The sequence below is a fragment of the Colobus angolensis genome, unplaced genomic scaffold (genome assembly GCF_000951035.1).
Source record: "Colobus angolensis palliatus isolate OR3802 unplaced genomic scaffold, Cang.pa_1.0 Scaffold309, whole genome shotgun sequence".
Lineage (NCBI taxonomy): Eukaryota > Metazoa > Chordata > Mammalia > Primates > Cercopithecidae > Colobus > Colobus angolensis.
In genome coordinates this window covers 2583266-2600918 of record NW_012116366.1, presented here as the reverse complement: position 1 = coordinate 2600918, position 17653 = coordinate 2583266, and the positions used below count along the sequence as shown (strand labels likewise).

Here is a 17653-nt window from a genome sequence, read left to right as displayed (position 1 = left end):
GTCATTCTTCAACTCACTTTGCAAAGCTCCTTACATGCTTTATTGAATTGAATTCTCAATAATAACCTACCAGTGTGTCTAGAGGAAGCAGCTGAGGCTGGCTGCGTAACAACTAAGAAGTGGTAGAATCAGATTCAAACCTAGGTGTGACTGGCACTGAAGCCCTAGCTTTTTCCACCACATAATGTGTCTCTGGGTCACAGAGGGGCCAGTCGCCTGCATAGCTGGGGTGGAGACACACAAATGGAAAGCCACAGCAGAACTGAGATGTGTTTAAGAGACGGATGGAGAAAATGTTACAGTGGCAAGGAGGAAACAGACATTAGTTCTGCTCCCATGAAATCAGGAAGGGTTTCACAGAGATGGTGACACTGTAGTTGTCTCTTGGCTTATATGAATCTGCCACAGAGAGAGACCTGGAAGGCACTCTCAGTAGCAAGGCTGTGGGCAGTAACATGGAGACACAGAAACCCTTTGACTTACTGCAAGGAATATGGGTGATGGGACCAAAGGTAGGAAAGTTGGGGAAACAGAGCTGTGACAGGAGATAATGGCAAAAAGGTGGGGTAGGGTCGCATTCCAGAAGTAATCGAGTTGGCAGAAGTTTTTAAGCAAGGCAGAGACAGATCAGATTTGTGCCACAGAACACTAACTCCAGTGCTAGCATAGAGAAGGAATTCTGGAGACTAAAACCACTTGAGGAATTTTTTTTTTTATTTTAATAGTGTGGTTTGTCCCACTGTTGTGAATGTTAATTTGAATTTAGTTATGGTGGGTTGCCAGGTTTCTCCACAGTACTTATTGTTTGTCCTTTGTAAATAATAAATACCTGGTGGTAGAGGATGATGTAAAATCACGTTCCTCAACAAACCTTCATCACTAGTTATAGCATCCATTGGTTTTCTAAATCCATCATTCCAGCTATATTTAATACTTGGCTTTCTACACAAGGAAGAGCTTTGCCTTCTCCCCATTGAGTTATTTATATCACTATGGATGCAAGGATTTTTATTTTATTCTACAGATTATAATTCATGCTCAGATTATCCCAGATGTGGCCAATGGAAGTCCCTTCAAGCTGGCTCTCATGTCATTTTAATATCTCCCCTTATTCTTTAAGCACTGCTATATTTTCTAGCACAAGAAGATATTCCAGATGTATCTTGTGTTTCACTGCCCCAGGCCTAGAATCAGCTATTTCTCCAAGGAGTTCTGGTCTTTTTTGTGGAGAACAGTCTTTAGAAACTGAATTCTGGGTGCTAGTCATGTTTCTGGTGCTGATGTGTCACTGCTTTCTTAGTTCTCTCAACAGAAAGAGCAAGGAAATTGTGTGTGTGTGTGTGTGTGTGTGTGTACTCATTTATATAAACCTATATCTATATTTCTATGATAATTTTTAAATGCAGATTTTGGGGCTTCACACCTACACCTACTGAATCAGAATCCTTAGGCGTGGGCTTATAAATCTGAATTTTTTGTTTAAGTTTCACCAGGTTCTTGAACAGAGGATGGGCTAGGGGAGTAACCATCAAAGCCGGGAGACCAGTCAGTACTCTACTGTAACCATCCACACAAAACCAGGGATGTGGACCAGGGCAGAAGCAGTAAGACAGAGAGGCCAAGATCAACTGCACTTGGGGCTCCCTGGACAATGAAAATGAAGAGGGAAGGAGTATCCAGGCACTCAATGGTTCCTGCCTGGATCGCTGTGATCGTGTGGCCTGCACTGTCATTTACGGAGTAAGCACTGAACACATGTTTGTTTAATTTAAGTATCTTCTCATTTTTCTCCCATAGATTATTAAAAAATCCAAGTTGCTGACATTCTGGGAAGAAAATAATTATACATTTATAGAATTTATATATAGAATTTATATCTCTTCTATTACATTTTTATCATATGGACTAGAAACTGAATTTCACTCAAGGCAAGAAGGATGACCTGCAAAGTCATTATCAGTAGGCCAGCCCCTTACATACATAAACAGGGCCAGTCAAAGTGAATGTGATCATATCCACTCCGCAGAAAAATAGGCCGGCAAGTCTTTTCACCAAGAAGCAACATCTGTAACAATATCTCTTATTGTCCCAAGAAAAAAAAAAGAGCTAGAGTCTGCTAGAGATAGAAGTCATAAAGCTGAAAGGACTGCCTACTACCACTGCAGCATAAAACTCACTGGAGCATGAGGAAAATATATAAAGCAGATGTAAGAAGAAAAGTAAACCTAAAAGGAAATGACCCTTGGACATTCTTATTGCTATAACAGAAAGCTTAAAACCCAGATAAAAGTACAGTCCAGAGAAAAATCAGCATTCCCAGTGTTTATGTAGTAAAAGCAATTCATCAATGACCTCTTACTGCTAAACCCACTGTGCCCCTTTCCAGACTCACCTTCTTCTACTCTGCTGAGTCTGCTGAGCATCTTCTTGACACCTCTCTGTTCTTGGATTCCAGGGCATTCTACTTCCCTGGTTTGCCTCCTACCCCTGTGACCATTCCCATCTTTCATAGACACCCTTTTATCTGCTGGTTTCTAAAAAGTTGATCTTTCTCAAAGTCCTGATCCTGGGATCTTCTCTTTCCTCCCTACCCTCTCTGGGTATCTCACTCACTCCTACACACACACTGAAACTCTCACAGCTCTCTCCTGAGCAAAGGCCCATATAAATGTATAACCACCTCTCGGATGTCTCACAGACACCTCAATCTAAACATGTTCAAAGTTGAACTCATCTCCCCTGACCCTGGACCTGCTCCTCATTCTGTTTCAGTGAATGGTCATCACCATCCAACCAGCTGACTAAGTCAGAAACTCGACCTCTACCTTACACCTACCTGCCTTCTTTCTACCCCACTCCCAATGCCCTCCCCCATATCCAGTCCATCACCAGGAATCTAGAGTCTCCAGAATGTATTCATAGTTCTCCTTGCATGCTACCACAATTACTTCACACCTAGATTCCTTCGAGTGCTTGCAGACTTGTTTCCTCCAATCCATTATCCACACTGCAGCCAGAGTGACAGGTATAGAGCCTAAATCTAATGATGCTCCTTCTTCCAGAAAGCCTTCACGAACCACCACCCACCTCCCATGAATGGGCTAGGAGTATGTCCTGAGGCTCTCACACACTTTGGGTAACTAACCATATCCAGCTGTGCATGTGTGGACTCCTGCCCTCGTGACTGCAAGTTCCTTAAGAGATGTGTGCTATGTGCTGCTGGGTCCCCAGTGCCTCACACGGAGTATGGCACACAGGAGGCACTCAAGAAATCTTTGTTGTAAGTCATTTTCCTTAAGGGGTTCTTAACCTGGGGGTCTATGTACCCTTTTATAGATTTCAGGAGGTTGATGAACTTAGATTAAAAATTATACCTTTATTTTCACTAACTTGTAACAGACTAGGATATCCTATCATTCAGAAGGTAATCAACAAACCATAGAAGTATCAGCAGTACCTGTGACTCTGTGACTGGTAAAAACACAGAATTTTCATATCACATTACATTTATTGCAGATATCTCAAACATCAGGCATATTCATCGCTACTTTTAAATCATAGTAATTATAAGAACTGCTAAACCTTTTAATTGTATGTGTTAATAAAGAAGCACATATACTGTATACCCACATATTTCAAAAGAATTACTTTCCTATAGAATATAGGTATATATTTTACTTTATACATGAGAAAACACTACTCTGTGATGGTGGAAGTATAAATTGATACAATTGCTTTGGTCTCAAACTCCTGGTCTCATGTGATCTGCCCACCTTGGCCTCCCAAAGTGCTGGGATTACAGGAGTGAGCCACTGCATCTGGCCAGATACAACCACTTTGGAAAACCACTTGACAGTATCTAGCAAGGCACCCTGTGCACCCTGTGACCTGACAATACCACTCCTAGGTGGAACTGCATGTATGTTCACTTGTGCTAGCATGCTTGCACCACTAGCCAAAGGAAACTGCAAACCATCCAAATGCCCATAAACAGTAGAACAGATAAACTCCAGTATTTCCACACAACAAAAAATACAGAACCGAGAATAAGCATGTAGAAACACAAATAAATCTCATCAACATAATATTGATTGAAAGGAGCCAGGCACAAAAGAATGCAAACTGTACCATTCCTTTTAAAAGTACCTTAAGCAAAACTAATCTATGCTCTTAAAAGTCAGGATGGAGGTCACCTTTGCAGTGGGGATTGTCACTGGAAAAGGGCATGAAGTGCTGTCTGTGGTGCGGGTGGTATTGATTTCCCGATGTAAGCAAGGTTACCGGTGTGTTGGGTTTGTGAGAATTGAGCCAGGTGTGCACTATGATATACGTACTTTTCTGTATCTGTATTACACTGCAATAAAAGTGTAAAACAGAAAAAACAAGCCTATTATTCTGAGATGGGGTCTATAGGATTCATAGTCTGTCAAAGCGACTACAAAAAAGAAGTCCTATTCTAAGCAGAAATTCTAAGGGGATCATCCAAAAACAAATAAAAGTCATGCACAAGTCTTTCATTTATTCATTCAACAAACACTTCTTAAGCACCTTCTACATGCCAGGCTCCATTATAAGAACTGTAGGCAGAGCAGTGAATGAAACAGCCCTGCCCAAATACAGCTTATATCTTAAAGAGACAAGATGGATCAAAAGAATTACTAGGGAAAAAAATAAAACAAGGATGGGCAATAAGGAATGTGTTAGAGAAGAGTCTGAATTTTAAACAGGGTAATCAGTTCAGGTAACACTGATCAGGCACCTAAAGGAAGTGAATAATGTCATGTGAACATCTGAGGGGACAAGGATCCAGGCATAAAGAGTGCAAAGAGTGCAAAGGCCCTTCAGCAGAAGAGCACCTGGGTATTCAAGCAGCAGCTAGAAGGCCAGTGTGGCTGGAGCGGATCAAGGAATGTAGAGAAAACAGATTGGATCACAGAGGTAAAAGGGGCCAAATCCCCAAACAGAGACTTAGAAGCCATAACAAGGACTCTGGCTTTTACTCTGAGGGTTCAAGGCAGAGAACTTATGTGACCTGACTTACATGGATGGTGCAAAAGTAATTGCAGTCTTTGCCACTGAAAGTAATGGCAAAGACTGCAGTTACTTATTGTAACCAGATTACTCTGGCTGTTGTGTTGAGAATAGAACGGAAAGGCAAGGACAGAAGCAGGGAAGAGGCAGTGGGTAAGAGGTCTCAGGGAAAGAGCACAGCATGAAGAAAAAGGAGAGAACAGATGCTTGCACTTCAACCTGGGTAACAGAGCGAGACTCCATCTTAAAAAACAAAACATACGCATTATTATTATTGTTGTTGCTGCTGCTGTCATCGTTACTGAACCATTTGAGAATAATCTGATTCTTCACTCCTAAATATTTCTTCATGATTCTTCACTCCTAAATATTTCAGCACATATCTTCTAAGATAAGTACATTCTCTTATATAACTGCATTGCTACAATCAAATTCAGAATATTTTACAGTGACACAAAGCTGTTACCTCATATATAGTCCCATATTCAAATTTCACCGATTGTCCCAATACTGTTGTATATAGCAACCCCTCTCCACCCAATCCAAGGTCACACATTGCATTTAGTTCTATAATTCTAGTCTTCTTTAACCTAGACAGTTCCTTAATCTGTTTTTGTCTTTTACAAGAATAACATTTGTTGCCAAGTCCAGACCAGTTGAATTATAGAATGTCCCTCAATTTGCATTGGTCTGTTTCCTCATGATTAGATTGAGGCCATGCATTTTTGGCAAGAGAATCTCATCAGTGACATTGACCGGTCCCTGTATGTATCAGGTAGGCCTAGGGAGAGGAGGCAAAGGGCAGGGGAGGTAAGATAAAACCAGGGGATCACTATGATGAGGAAAGAAAAGGATGGGCACTGAGTAGAAGGTGATCAGCTGACCCAGTGCTGTGAAGAGGTTAAGCACGACATGGCTCCACCTAGCAATGGAGGTCACTGAAGCCACTCCAGAGAACTCCAGGGGCCAGCGGAAGCAGAAACCAGTTCACTATGTTGAAAAGTAAATGAGAGATAAAGAAAAGAGAGAAAGTAATGCAGACAACTAAGAACCTCAGGACTTTAACTTAGAAGAGATTTTGGAAGGATCTTAGGGATTTACAACTGAGGAAACCGAGGCCCAGAAAAGGTAAGTGCCATGCCCAGAGTCACATGTCTGGTTAGAGACAGAGCCCATGCGGTGTTCAACCCCATGGGACCCCAATCCCCATGCACAATGCCATGCTCCCTTTTCTGAGAAGTCTGGCATTGAAGGAAAAGAGGAGAAAGGAATCAGAAGAAAAGGTTAATAAAAACAAAGTAGAAATACTCCTGCAATGATCTTCCTGAAATGTAAATTGGCCTTGTCTTGCCTTGTTTAAATGAACTCACTGGTACCCATAACTTGTGGAATGCGTGGTAAATCTCTTAGCCATCTAGCTCCAGCCCACGTAATCCAGCTTCATCTCCCACCATACCCTCCTCACTCTCATCTGTCATTCTGGTAACATTGAGCTACTTATTCTTGCTTCAGGGGACCCTGCTATTTTAAGCCCCTGAGCCTCTGCACAAGCTGTTCCTGCCCTGTCGTTCCCTCCTTCCCCATTCTTTTTCCACCTCCCTGCCAAACCGCTCTTCAGCCTTCAAAAGTCACTTTCTCCAGGGGTCTTCCCTCGAACCCCTACTTCTGTATCTTCGGATGAAACTCTTTTGGGCCAGGAAAGACAAATTTAGTTAGAGCTGGCAGGTGCTACCTTACAATCTCTGCAGACATCTGGACTTCACTTCCCTCTTACAAACATTCCAACATATTTTCAAAAGTTGCTTAAAAGACAGTATTTCTTACAGTGAAAGGGATGCAAATCATGATTTTTCTCATAATACAGTCAAAATATGTGAAGCACAAACATTCAAAAGGAATGCCTCATTCACTGTAAGAGCCATGGCCATATTCCAGTAGGAAACATTATGTCCTCAATGGCTGTATTTTCCATCCAGACCAGTAGAGAAGTAGAAGGAAGAAGTCAAATCAAATTTGGTGTCTAAGAACACAGCAATAATCACTCATTATTGCCATTCAAATATTCTTTCAAAACAAAAAGAAGATTCTGAATCCTGCCTCTCAATGCCAGCTGAGAATAATATTTTTGGGTTTTATCTTCACAAAGTATGTATAAAATGAGTTCTACAGAAATCTCACCCCTATTGCTCCTTCCAAATAATTCAAAATATAAAGAATAAGTAAAAATATCCAAAGCACTTACTATGCCTATGACAAGGTGCTAGGCACAGGGACATACACATGAAATTCAAAGTAGATGGAAACATGGGTAAGTCAACAAATGCAACATGATGCAATGACTCCAGAAGGGAGGAATGTGCATGGTAGCCCAGATGCATAGAGAAAGAAGGACAAGGCAGTCTTGAGCTATTAGATAAGGCTTCGGGGAGAGGTGACACTTGCATTGACACTGAAGGAAGTGAAGGACTGTACAAGTAGAGAAAGGAGGGATCATTTCAGGCAACCAAAATGATACATGCAGGGATGAGGAAACACAAAATAGGATGCCAGAACTGGCATCCTTCAGGGAACTGCAAGGTGTGTGATGTGGCTGGAGGATGTTAAGACAGGGAGAGACATCAGGCTGGAGAGAAGCCAGGGAGAAGATCATAACAGACCATGGAGAACGTCCTGTGGGAGTTTGACTCTCATAATGCAGGCAATAAGGAACCTTAAGCAGGTTTTAAATCTAGCCTTAGGAAAATTCATTTTCAAAATGTGTTAGATAGCTACACTCACTAAATCATCCAAGGGTTCACTTGTGAAACCTTTTCACTCATTGCCATGGTTGATGTTCAGCAGGTATGCACCAGTATCTCTACCAGTTAAAATATGGAACTATTTCTTTACCAGTTGGTAATTAACCTCTGTCCCTCATCCCCACCTCCACTACCTTGGCTGCTGTGCCAGCCCCAGGAAGCCTCCTGTGAGTACCATCAAGCCACCTCCCCAGTGCCTGCCAATATCAGCCTCATTTCCATCTGCACTCCTCTAACCCACCACCCCTGACACCAGACCAGCAGGGGATTAAAAAAACCCTTAATAGCACTGGCACCCCAGTGGACAAACACTTAATGCCCAACTGGCCTTCCAAGACTGTGGCCACCAGCCATTGCATAGCACTGTCCGGAGACACTTCGGCATGGTCTCTTATGAGAAGTGAAAACTCCATAATACATATCACCAATATTTTTTTTTTTTTTTGAGATGGAGAGTCACTCAGCCACCCAGGCTGGAGTGCAGTGGTGCAATCTCAGCTCACTGCAACCACTGTTTCCTGGGTTCAAGTGATTCTCCCATCTCAGCCCCCTGAGTAACTGGGATTACAGGCACTCGCCATCATGCCCAGCTAAGTTTTGTATTTTAGAAGAGATGGGGTTTCACCATGTCGACCAGGCTGGCCTTGAACTCCTGACCTCAGGTGATCCGCCCACCTTGGCCTCCCAAAGTGCTAGGGTTACAGGCATGAGCCACCGCACCCGGCCATATCACCAATATTTTTAATGTAAGCCCTTTTAGTATCTCTTTACTTACCTTTTCTTGTCCTCAACTCAGTATTTCTCATCACTGTCCTTTTCTGTGCATCAAGAAATCATTTGCTTCCTCTTCTAATCCACCTTCTGTAGTAAACTTGCCATTTATTCTCTCCCAGTCTAGTCCCCCCTTATTAGGGGTGGGGGATCTTCTCTAAAGGGGCAGCCCTTTGAAACACTGTCCCACCCAGGCTACAGCTGTTTGGACCCGGTGGACATCCTGACCCATGACAGGGCAATTAGATTCTCTTTCCTGGGAATTTCGAATTAAGACTCAAAAGATTGATTCAGTTGATTTTGTAGGACCAAGACTGATTGTACTCAGGGGACTGAGGTGGATTTTTGGCAGGGCGGCCATGTGCAAAATGAATCCTTGAGTTAAGCAGCCAGAGAAAATCAAAGCATGTATTGTCCAGAGAGAAGCAGAGATGTGAATCCCTGGGTTGCATAGGGACACTTGCAAGAGAAATAAGTAGAGAAAGAATAGCTGCCTGATAGTGTGCAGTGACTGATAGTGTGCACTCCCTGTAATTGAGTTCCAAAAGGTTTTCTTTCCACCTTGTAATCTCCTCAACTGTACTTCTTTGAAAAAGTTTCTTGCAACTGATGATCCTTACTTAGAAGACGTCTTGTCATTTGTGAGTCTTGTTTTATTCCTATCCATAAAATCAACTCATAACATATAAAAATGTTTTTCTGGCATTACTAAACAGCAGTTAAACTAAAAATGAAGGTTCATGCCTTAAAATAATTCCCCGTAGTCTTAGAAAAATTCTCTAACCAGCCTATTAAGGAATTACCAGTCCAGAGAGTGCTCCTTTCATCTCCAGGAGGTAAGCTGGCCTGCTGCTCCCCTCCTCTGTGTTGATGGGAAAGGGAGTAGCAGGCAGCAAACCAGTGGACAATTCCAGAATCCTTCAAATTCCAGTTGAGGCCATCTAGATGCCTACCTCCCTTGAGGGGAAGAAAGGAATGAACTGATAAAGGGGTAGAGATCAAAGGGCACCCTCTGTTACAACTCCCCCTGCTTTCCATACCACTCACCTCCTCAGCTGGCTCAACAGACCTGTGTCCAGCAGCAATTTTATAAGATTTTATAAGCTGATGCTTATAAAATCATTTTTAAGAAGCAAAAACCTTTGGGAGTAAACAAATCCAATGGATAGACTGTTGTTGGTCCCTAAACCAGCAGTTACTAAATTCTGCACTCACTCTTCAAGTTATAGTTTACTTCATAAATACATAAAAATCTACATGTCATTCATTAGCTCTAACAGCATCTTTACAAATACAGAACAGCAACCAAAGCCTATGGTTTCTATTTCTTCTAGGTTAATCTCTTTAATGGTTATTTCCATTTCTGGGCCCCCAAACATTCAGCATCTTCTACATGGGAGAAGTTAGTCCCCTGCTGGCTGAATTCAAAGGCTGTGGGCATCCAAGATAATTTCATGGAGAAAAAGCAGTCTTTTCAACAAACGATGTTGGGACAACTAGATATCCACATGCAAGAGAATAAAGTTGGACCCCTACCTCACACCATATATAAAAATTAACTCAAAATAGATAATCTACCTAAATGTAAGAGCTAAAACTATAAAACTCTTAGAAGAAAACATAGGAGTAAATCTTGATGACATTGGATTAGGTGATGGTTGCCTAGATATGACATCAAAAGCATAAAAAAAGAAAAAATAATTGGACATCATCAAAATGAAAAACTTTTGTACTTCCAAGGGTACCACCAAGACAGTGAATAGGACAACTCACTGAATGGGAAAAAATCTGCAAATAATATATAAGGGACTTATACTCAGAATATGTAAAAAAAAAAAAAAAAAAAAAAACTCTTACAACTCAACAATAAAAAGACAAACTGATTAAAAATGAGTAATGGATTTGAATAGACATTTCTCCAAAGAAGATATACAAATGGCTAATAAGTTTATGAAAAGATGATCAATATCATTAGTCATATAAAGGAAATGAAAATTAAAACCACAATGAGATATCATTTCACACCCAGCAGCATGGCTATAGTAAAAAAAGACAAACAGTAATAAATCTTGACAATGATGTGAAGGAATTGGACCTCTCATACATTGCTGGTGGGACGGTAAAATAGTGTGGCTGTTGTGGAAAACAATTCCACAGTGCTTCAAAAAGGTGTTCAGATCCACACCTTGAGGATAGGAGAAGCTGCAGGATAGTGTTGCCTAATTAGGGTTGCTGCCATGGGAACAGCTTTTCACCTATCACAGTGTAATCCGCATGTCTGATTGATGCGGTTGGTGGGGCTGATATAATTCTTTATTCAGCGTAATGTTTTCAAGCAGTGACCATTATGTGGTAAAAGAAAACACAGTCATGTTTCTTTTCTTTTTTTCTTTTTTTTTTTTTTTATTATGTGGTAAAAGAAAACACAGTCATGTTTCTTTTCTTTTTTTCTTTTTTTTTTTTTTTGACAGGGTCTCACCCTGTCACCCAGGCTGGAGTGCAATGGTGTGATCACAGCACATTGCAGTCTTGACCTTCCAGGCTCAAGTGATCCCCCTGCCTCACCCTCCCAAGTGGCTGAGACCATAGGCACATGACATCATGCCTGGCTAATTTTTAAATGTTTTGTAGTGATGTGGTCTCCTGATGTTGCCCAGGCTGGTCCTCAACTCCCAGGCTCAGATGATCCTCCCACCTCAGCCTCCCAAAGTGCTGGGATGACAGGAGTGAGCCCGGTCTCATATTTCTGAATTAAAAATTAGATTCATGATGTGACAAGAACAAGTATATCCACAACAATAACTGAATGGAATATTTGTGACTGTCCTTGGAAATCTAGGACATATGTTACCAAAACCCATGAGGCATTAATGACCTGGATGAGAATTACAATGACCTTGGTCTTTCTCTGGCTATCTATACCAGAATTTTAGGCACATTAAGGTTCTTCCCACTCTGACACTTTTGCACATAACCTCTTCTCTGCCACTACATCTTCACCTGTCTTCCCCTTCACACCCTTCAGGTCTCTGCTTAAATGCCATCTCCCTAGAGAGCTGCTCTGGAAATCTTGCCTAAGGTGGCTTCCATACCCCATTAAACCCAGTTTCTCTGTGATTATTTTTCTTTTTAGCACTTATCACAATCTATAGTCACCTTATTTTCTTGCCCATTCACTGTTGGCTATCCCTATCAGAAAGTAAGCTTCAAGGCGGCAGAAACTTTGTCATGTTCACTGCTACACCCCCTGCATCTGGCACATTATAGATGTAAAATGAGTTTTTGATGAATTAACAAATATGAAAGAATAAATTACACCCAACTTAGAGAAAAAATAAATCTTAATAAAAATCACCAAGTAGACTATAATTAATAAAAAGAGCAATAATGCAATCATTTATGAAGATCATTATAAGCTTCCATCAAAAGCTTTCACTTCACACTCTTTCCAATCCACAGAGCAAGTGGGATCCAAACAGCAGAAGGATGGTCCCATTGAGTAACTATGATTAAACCTCTTTCCCTCTCAGAGCCATACCTGTAAAATGAGAAGACCTATTTCTCAGTGTTGGGGGTGGGAGAATTCAATAGGATGACATATATATGAAGTGTCTGGTACAGAGCAAGCACTCAACTTAATATGGATTTGATTATTTGTGGTTACTTCCATGTTTCTCTTATTCAAACTGGTCAAGGGACTAAAGAATATAAAGTGACATCTCTAGGCCTTCATGTGAACCTGCTTACCTGACACTCCAGATCCAACCATGGCTGTTAGACAAGTCTCTTCAAATCCAACAAGTTCAATTGTATTTGCAGTGCTAGATTATTTGAGCCATGTCACAATTTTGACTAAAATAATTTTTTTAAATTAAAATCTCCAATGGATCGTTGTTTCAGGTCATTGTTCCAAAGCTGTGGATATTTCTCTTTTTCAAATCTTTTCTTTTCTTTTTTTTTTTTCCTTGAGCTGGGGCCTCACTCCTGTCGCCCAGGCTGGAGTGCAATGGCGCAAGCCCAGCTTACTGCAACCTCCACCTCCTGAGCCAAAGAGATTCTCCTGCCCTAGGTCCCTGAATAGCATGGACCACAGGCCCTGCTACCATGCCCAGCCAGCCCTTGTATTTTCTATAGAGATGGGGTTTTGCCATGCCACCCAGGCTGGTCCTGAACCCCCAAGCTCAAGTGATCTGCCCACCTCGGCCTCCCAAATTGCTGGGATTAGCCCAGCCAAGCTGGAGATGTTTCTAAAGTAAACTTAAACATGGTTCCATTTCCAGGCAGAATTCTAATGATCTACTTCAAATATTCTTGAATAAATCAAACAGTTTATAGACCAACAGAGGATAAGCGGAGTTACAAAGAGCAACAACTTATTACTTTCTGGTTAGGAAGAAGTCACAGTTATAGGGACCACAATGACAGAAAAATAAGAGGCCACAGAGCAGTGAAGCCAAAGCTTGGAGCTTTGGAATCAGACCAATCTGGGTTCCAATTCCCCTTTTACAGTCTGCCAGACAGTGACAACAGGCAATATCCTCAACCTCTCTGTGCCTCAGCTGCCTCCCTTGTAGACTGGGATTAGCAACAGTGCCTATCTCACTGGATTATGAGAGGGTGGATCAGAACAATCCATACACACATTCAGTTCTGAGTTTGGCACTTATGAGATGTTAGCTCTGGTTATAAGATTCATTCTCTGCCTCAAGGGTCTTATATATGCTTACAAATGAAAACAAAATGAAAGGATAGCCCTAAATGATACATATTAAGTGAGCAGCGTCAGTCACAAAACACTCAAAGTTTTGGAAGTGCAAGGCGCCCTTCATCGGAGGATGGTACGAGGTCTCATGGGAGAGGTGAGACTGCAGAAGATGGGGCCTTGCAGGATGCAGATGCAAACAGGACCCTGGTGCTGCGCACTTACCATTGGCCAAACATTTTTGTATGTAATCCCCACAACAAACTACAAAGGAGATACTTTTAAAACTCCATCTTATAAGTGAAAAATTGTTTCACTGATGAGATAGTTAAGACTCAAAGAGGTTTAGTAAAGTCGCCAGCTGGTGGCAGACCTAGGTTGAAACTCAAGTATGACTGACAGCAAAGCCCAAGCTCCCACCGCTATGCCATTGGAGGGGTGGGGTTGGACAGACAGAGAAGGGCCAGCGGGGAAGATGAATCATTCCAGTGTGAGGCAGGGAAGAACAGAGTCATCATATGGCAAGTGGGAAGCAAACAATTTATGATTTTTTAAAAAAGGAAAATAAGGATAGGATGGTAGGTTAGGAGAGAGAACAGAAAGCTTAGGAATCTGGACTTCTGCCTGTGAGCAACAATGAATCATTGTTTTGTTTTGGGGGGTGTGTGTGTGTTTAGTGAAATACTACTTCTACCACAACTAAGAATATTTATTGAGCACCAACTAAGGGCCAGGTCCTACACTAAACCCTTTGCATACATTTTTTTCTAATAGTTACAACTCTGCAGTTTAGGTATTGTTACTCCCATTTCACAAATAAACAAGGCCCTGAAAAGTGAAGCCGCTCACCCAGATACCTCCAATAAATGGCAGAGTGGGATTTATATCCAAGTGTGCATGATAACGAAGTCAGTGCCCTTTCCCCTAAAGCAGCATTGTAGCTAAACCTCCTTTGCAATTGGGAGCCAGAAAATGAGGGAGAAGAACCTAGAGACAGGGATCTAGACAGAAGCAATACATATAGAGGTCCAGAGTGAGGAGATAAATGTCTCTACTGGAATCACTGTGAAAATGGAAGGGAAGTAACAGAGGATGAATGAGTTCATGGGCTTTTCTTTCATTTACTCCCATTCTGTGTCATGTTCTACTACCTAAAGTAGAAACCAAGTTAGTAATTATCCCAGTCTCTATTACTGTCCTTGTTATCAAGCCCTGATTTGCATCTTGTTGTTAGCCCAATAGCAAATATTACTTTAAGTATTCACTTGTTCTATCACAATGTTATCAGGTCTAAAATATGGCATCATCTTCTAATCTGTTACCTGAAATGAAAGGTAATCATTCAAGAGAATAAAACTAAGCCTCCACATTCAATAAATTATATTATGCCTCACATACCAACATCTTTAAAAATCTGACTTAAACATATAGCCTGTCAAAGCAGAAGGACACATATGCTGAGCCCTAATGAACTCTGCCAAAACCTACATTATTATTAGGGTTCATTACGATCACGGAGATCACATGGTTTTATAAAATGGAGTGTGTTATCAATACTTGTTGGGCTGCTTTCTAGTTAATATTCTAGGCAAAGTAACACAAAAAATAAAGCAGTACAGATGTATGCACATGAATATATCTTTCAAACTAATGAAAAAGCTATGTACCAAGTGGACAATTACTTACGCTATCTCACTTGATCGAAACAAGTTAGAAACGAACAAGTTTTGATATTCATGTAATGATTCAATAAAAAACCAAAATATTTTTGCATTAGAACCTTAGCTATAGTCCTCTCCATTTAATAACAAACTTCAGTATTTCAGGTGGAAGAACACATGGAAATGAGTTAAAATTCATAAGGACAAAAAATTGTGCATTGTGGTTTGTGCAGTGCCTTCACCAGAAAAAGATATTTACATACATAAGACAAAGCAAAAGAACAGCATAAACATTCCAATTTTATAGCTCTTAATTCCATAATAATCGGTGGTTTGTGTTTTTTAATTCATTAAACTTAATTTTATTCTTATGTACAAATACATATATGGATGTTAAAGAACTCTACTCTGCTCACCTATACATACTCTGATCCAACCAAATATTGTGGAGAATTATGAATACAGTCCTTTCTCTGAAATCAGGCTTACTACTATGTCACTAAGGTAGTTTAATAAATAGATCAGACGCTAACTGTCTCTTTTGCTTTTCATCAGTTAAGGCTCCCTACAAACCCAGTTATACACATCACTTCATTCACCTTTTCTTCAAATCTGAATGTTTCCTTAACCACCCAAGCTAGATTTCATCACATCCCACTAGCCCGGCTGCTTGTCATAACAACGGTTTACTGCAACTCCACCCTTTTCCCACCTTCAGTTTCAACAGTGCATTTGGTTTTTTTCCTTGTATCAGAGAAAAAATTAGGATTAAGAGTTCAAATCCACAAAGTAGTTCAGCGAACTGTCACATTAGTATTATTTAACCACAGGGAATTTTCTGTTTAATTGCCACTCTCTCCCTTCCCCCAAAGGACTACATCTTATTTTGATGCTGTAATGGAAAGCACTGCATTAAGACAGAGAGAGCAAAAACATAATGGGTTTAAATTTTTTAACATCTAACCTTTTCATGAGTCATTGTTAATCATTTGCACCTGTAACTTTCATAATCAGCCTAGCAATTAGAGAAGCAAAATCTGCAGAACAAAACTATGTAAGGATGCCCCAATCACAACCACTACCATGTTAGGGAGGGAAGAAAAAAAGCTATTTTTGTCATATGTTACATGAAAAAAGTTTTACATGTTAGTTCCACCAAATCTTAAGAACATTAGAGCTCCCATCTTCAAAAAAAAGTCAAGAATTTTTAAAATCTGTATTTTGAATATTAAGTGTTTGCTTTCTGTAACAATTTTTCAACTTTAGGTCTCAGAAAAAAAGGCTCTGCAATATAAGCACATCATTGGGAAGGGGAAAAAAAGCTAATCTTTGAAATCATTCTCTGCACTGAGAAATTAGAAGCATGGACATGACACCACTTCATTTATTTCATTGTGAAAGACAAACTTAAGAGCAAAAGTGGCAATATTCTGAGAATGTAATGGTAGTTGTTCTGTATCAATGAAACACACAAGTTTGGAAGGTACAAATATGGTCTCTGCCAGTTGTAGTCCATCCTCAGCAAGTCATTTTCCCTGTGGGCTGAGGCTCCCATATGATGAAAATCTTTCTTAACTGCTGAAGGCTGAAAAGGATTCCCTGTGAACAGCATTTGGCCCATACTTTGTTTGGTCACATAAAAGCTGACAAGGGCTGGAGGAAAACGTGTCTGGTCCAAAGATGAAAGGATAGGGCCAAGAATCACAACGTAACCCCCTTCAATTTAATCGGGAAGGCCCCTAAAATGGCCATTCATCCAAATGAGCTCTCCTGTCAGTCAGTCTTGAGCCATCCGCTAGCAGATGTTGGTCATTGTGTGGGCTGGCTGGTAGGATTTTGTGATCCAGCAGCTGCCAGCCTTTAATAACCTCAATGATGTTGTGGAAGCATCCATTTAGTTATAAATATGCTTTGGGCATTAAAACACTGCCAAGTGAAATATTAGAGAACAAACTCCCCGCCCACTGCAGAAATTTCCCAGGTCCAAAGCATCTAAGATGAAGATTCCAAATTACCAGTAGTAAAATTTCTTTTAGATCTTTTTTAATCCTCTTGCTTAATGAGAAACCCACGGAGGAGCCTCCCAAAGAAGATGCCCACACTTCAGGCTATTGGTCCTACCGTGCACCTGGTTAGGGAAGGAAGAAGTGTTTGATAGTTACCCAGGCTCCTTCCACTTGTAGCAGGAAAGAACAGCAAGAACGCATCAGGAACACTCAACTCCCTAGAGATTCAAAAGCCGGGATTCCGGAGGGATACAGCGAAAAGACACCTCTCCTTCCTCACCTGCATCCTGGACTCTGTTTCTGCCCTGGCCCTAGAATCAGCAGCCCTTCAGTAATTCCATGCGGCTCCAGACAGAATCCTCTATTCCACGGGGCTCCCGGATCCGACCCCAGGAAAGCCCAGGTGGTCATCCTCTTCCCACCCTCCCAGCCTCCACACGCAACCTCTCCCCGCCGCCCGTGGCCACCCCCTTACCTGATAATGTCGTCGTTGTGTCCCAGGAAGAATTTTTGGCTGTGCTCGCGGGTGTTGTAAACCACCCCGACCCCAGCCACAAAGTAGACCACCTCCTTGCCGGCCGTGTAGTACAGGTTGTTGCGGCACTGGTGACCTCGGTACCCGTACACCCACTCCAGCCGGAGCTGGCAGCGGGGCGCCGTCCGATCCGCCATGATAAGCCGACC

At 41.3% G+C, this 17653-nt stretch overlaps 1 protein-coding gene across 1 annotated transcript in view; it reads right to left on the bottom strand.

Annotated features, from left to right (window-relative positions):
* Nucleotides 1–17647, bottom strand: part of EML6 (echinoderm microtubule associated protein like 6) — a 261537-nt gene extending 243890 nt beyond the window's left edge. Inside the window, exon 1 of the mRNA XM_011950585.1 lies at nt 17445–17647. Coding sequence (XP_011805975.1) covers nt 17445–17641 — 197 coding nt within the window. The 5' untranslated portion in view covers nt 17642–17647. The remainder of the gene's footprint in view (nt 1–17444) is intronic.
* Between the last annotated feature and the right edge of the window lie 6 nt (nt 17648–17653).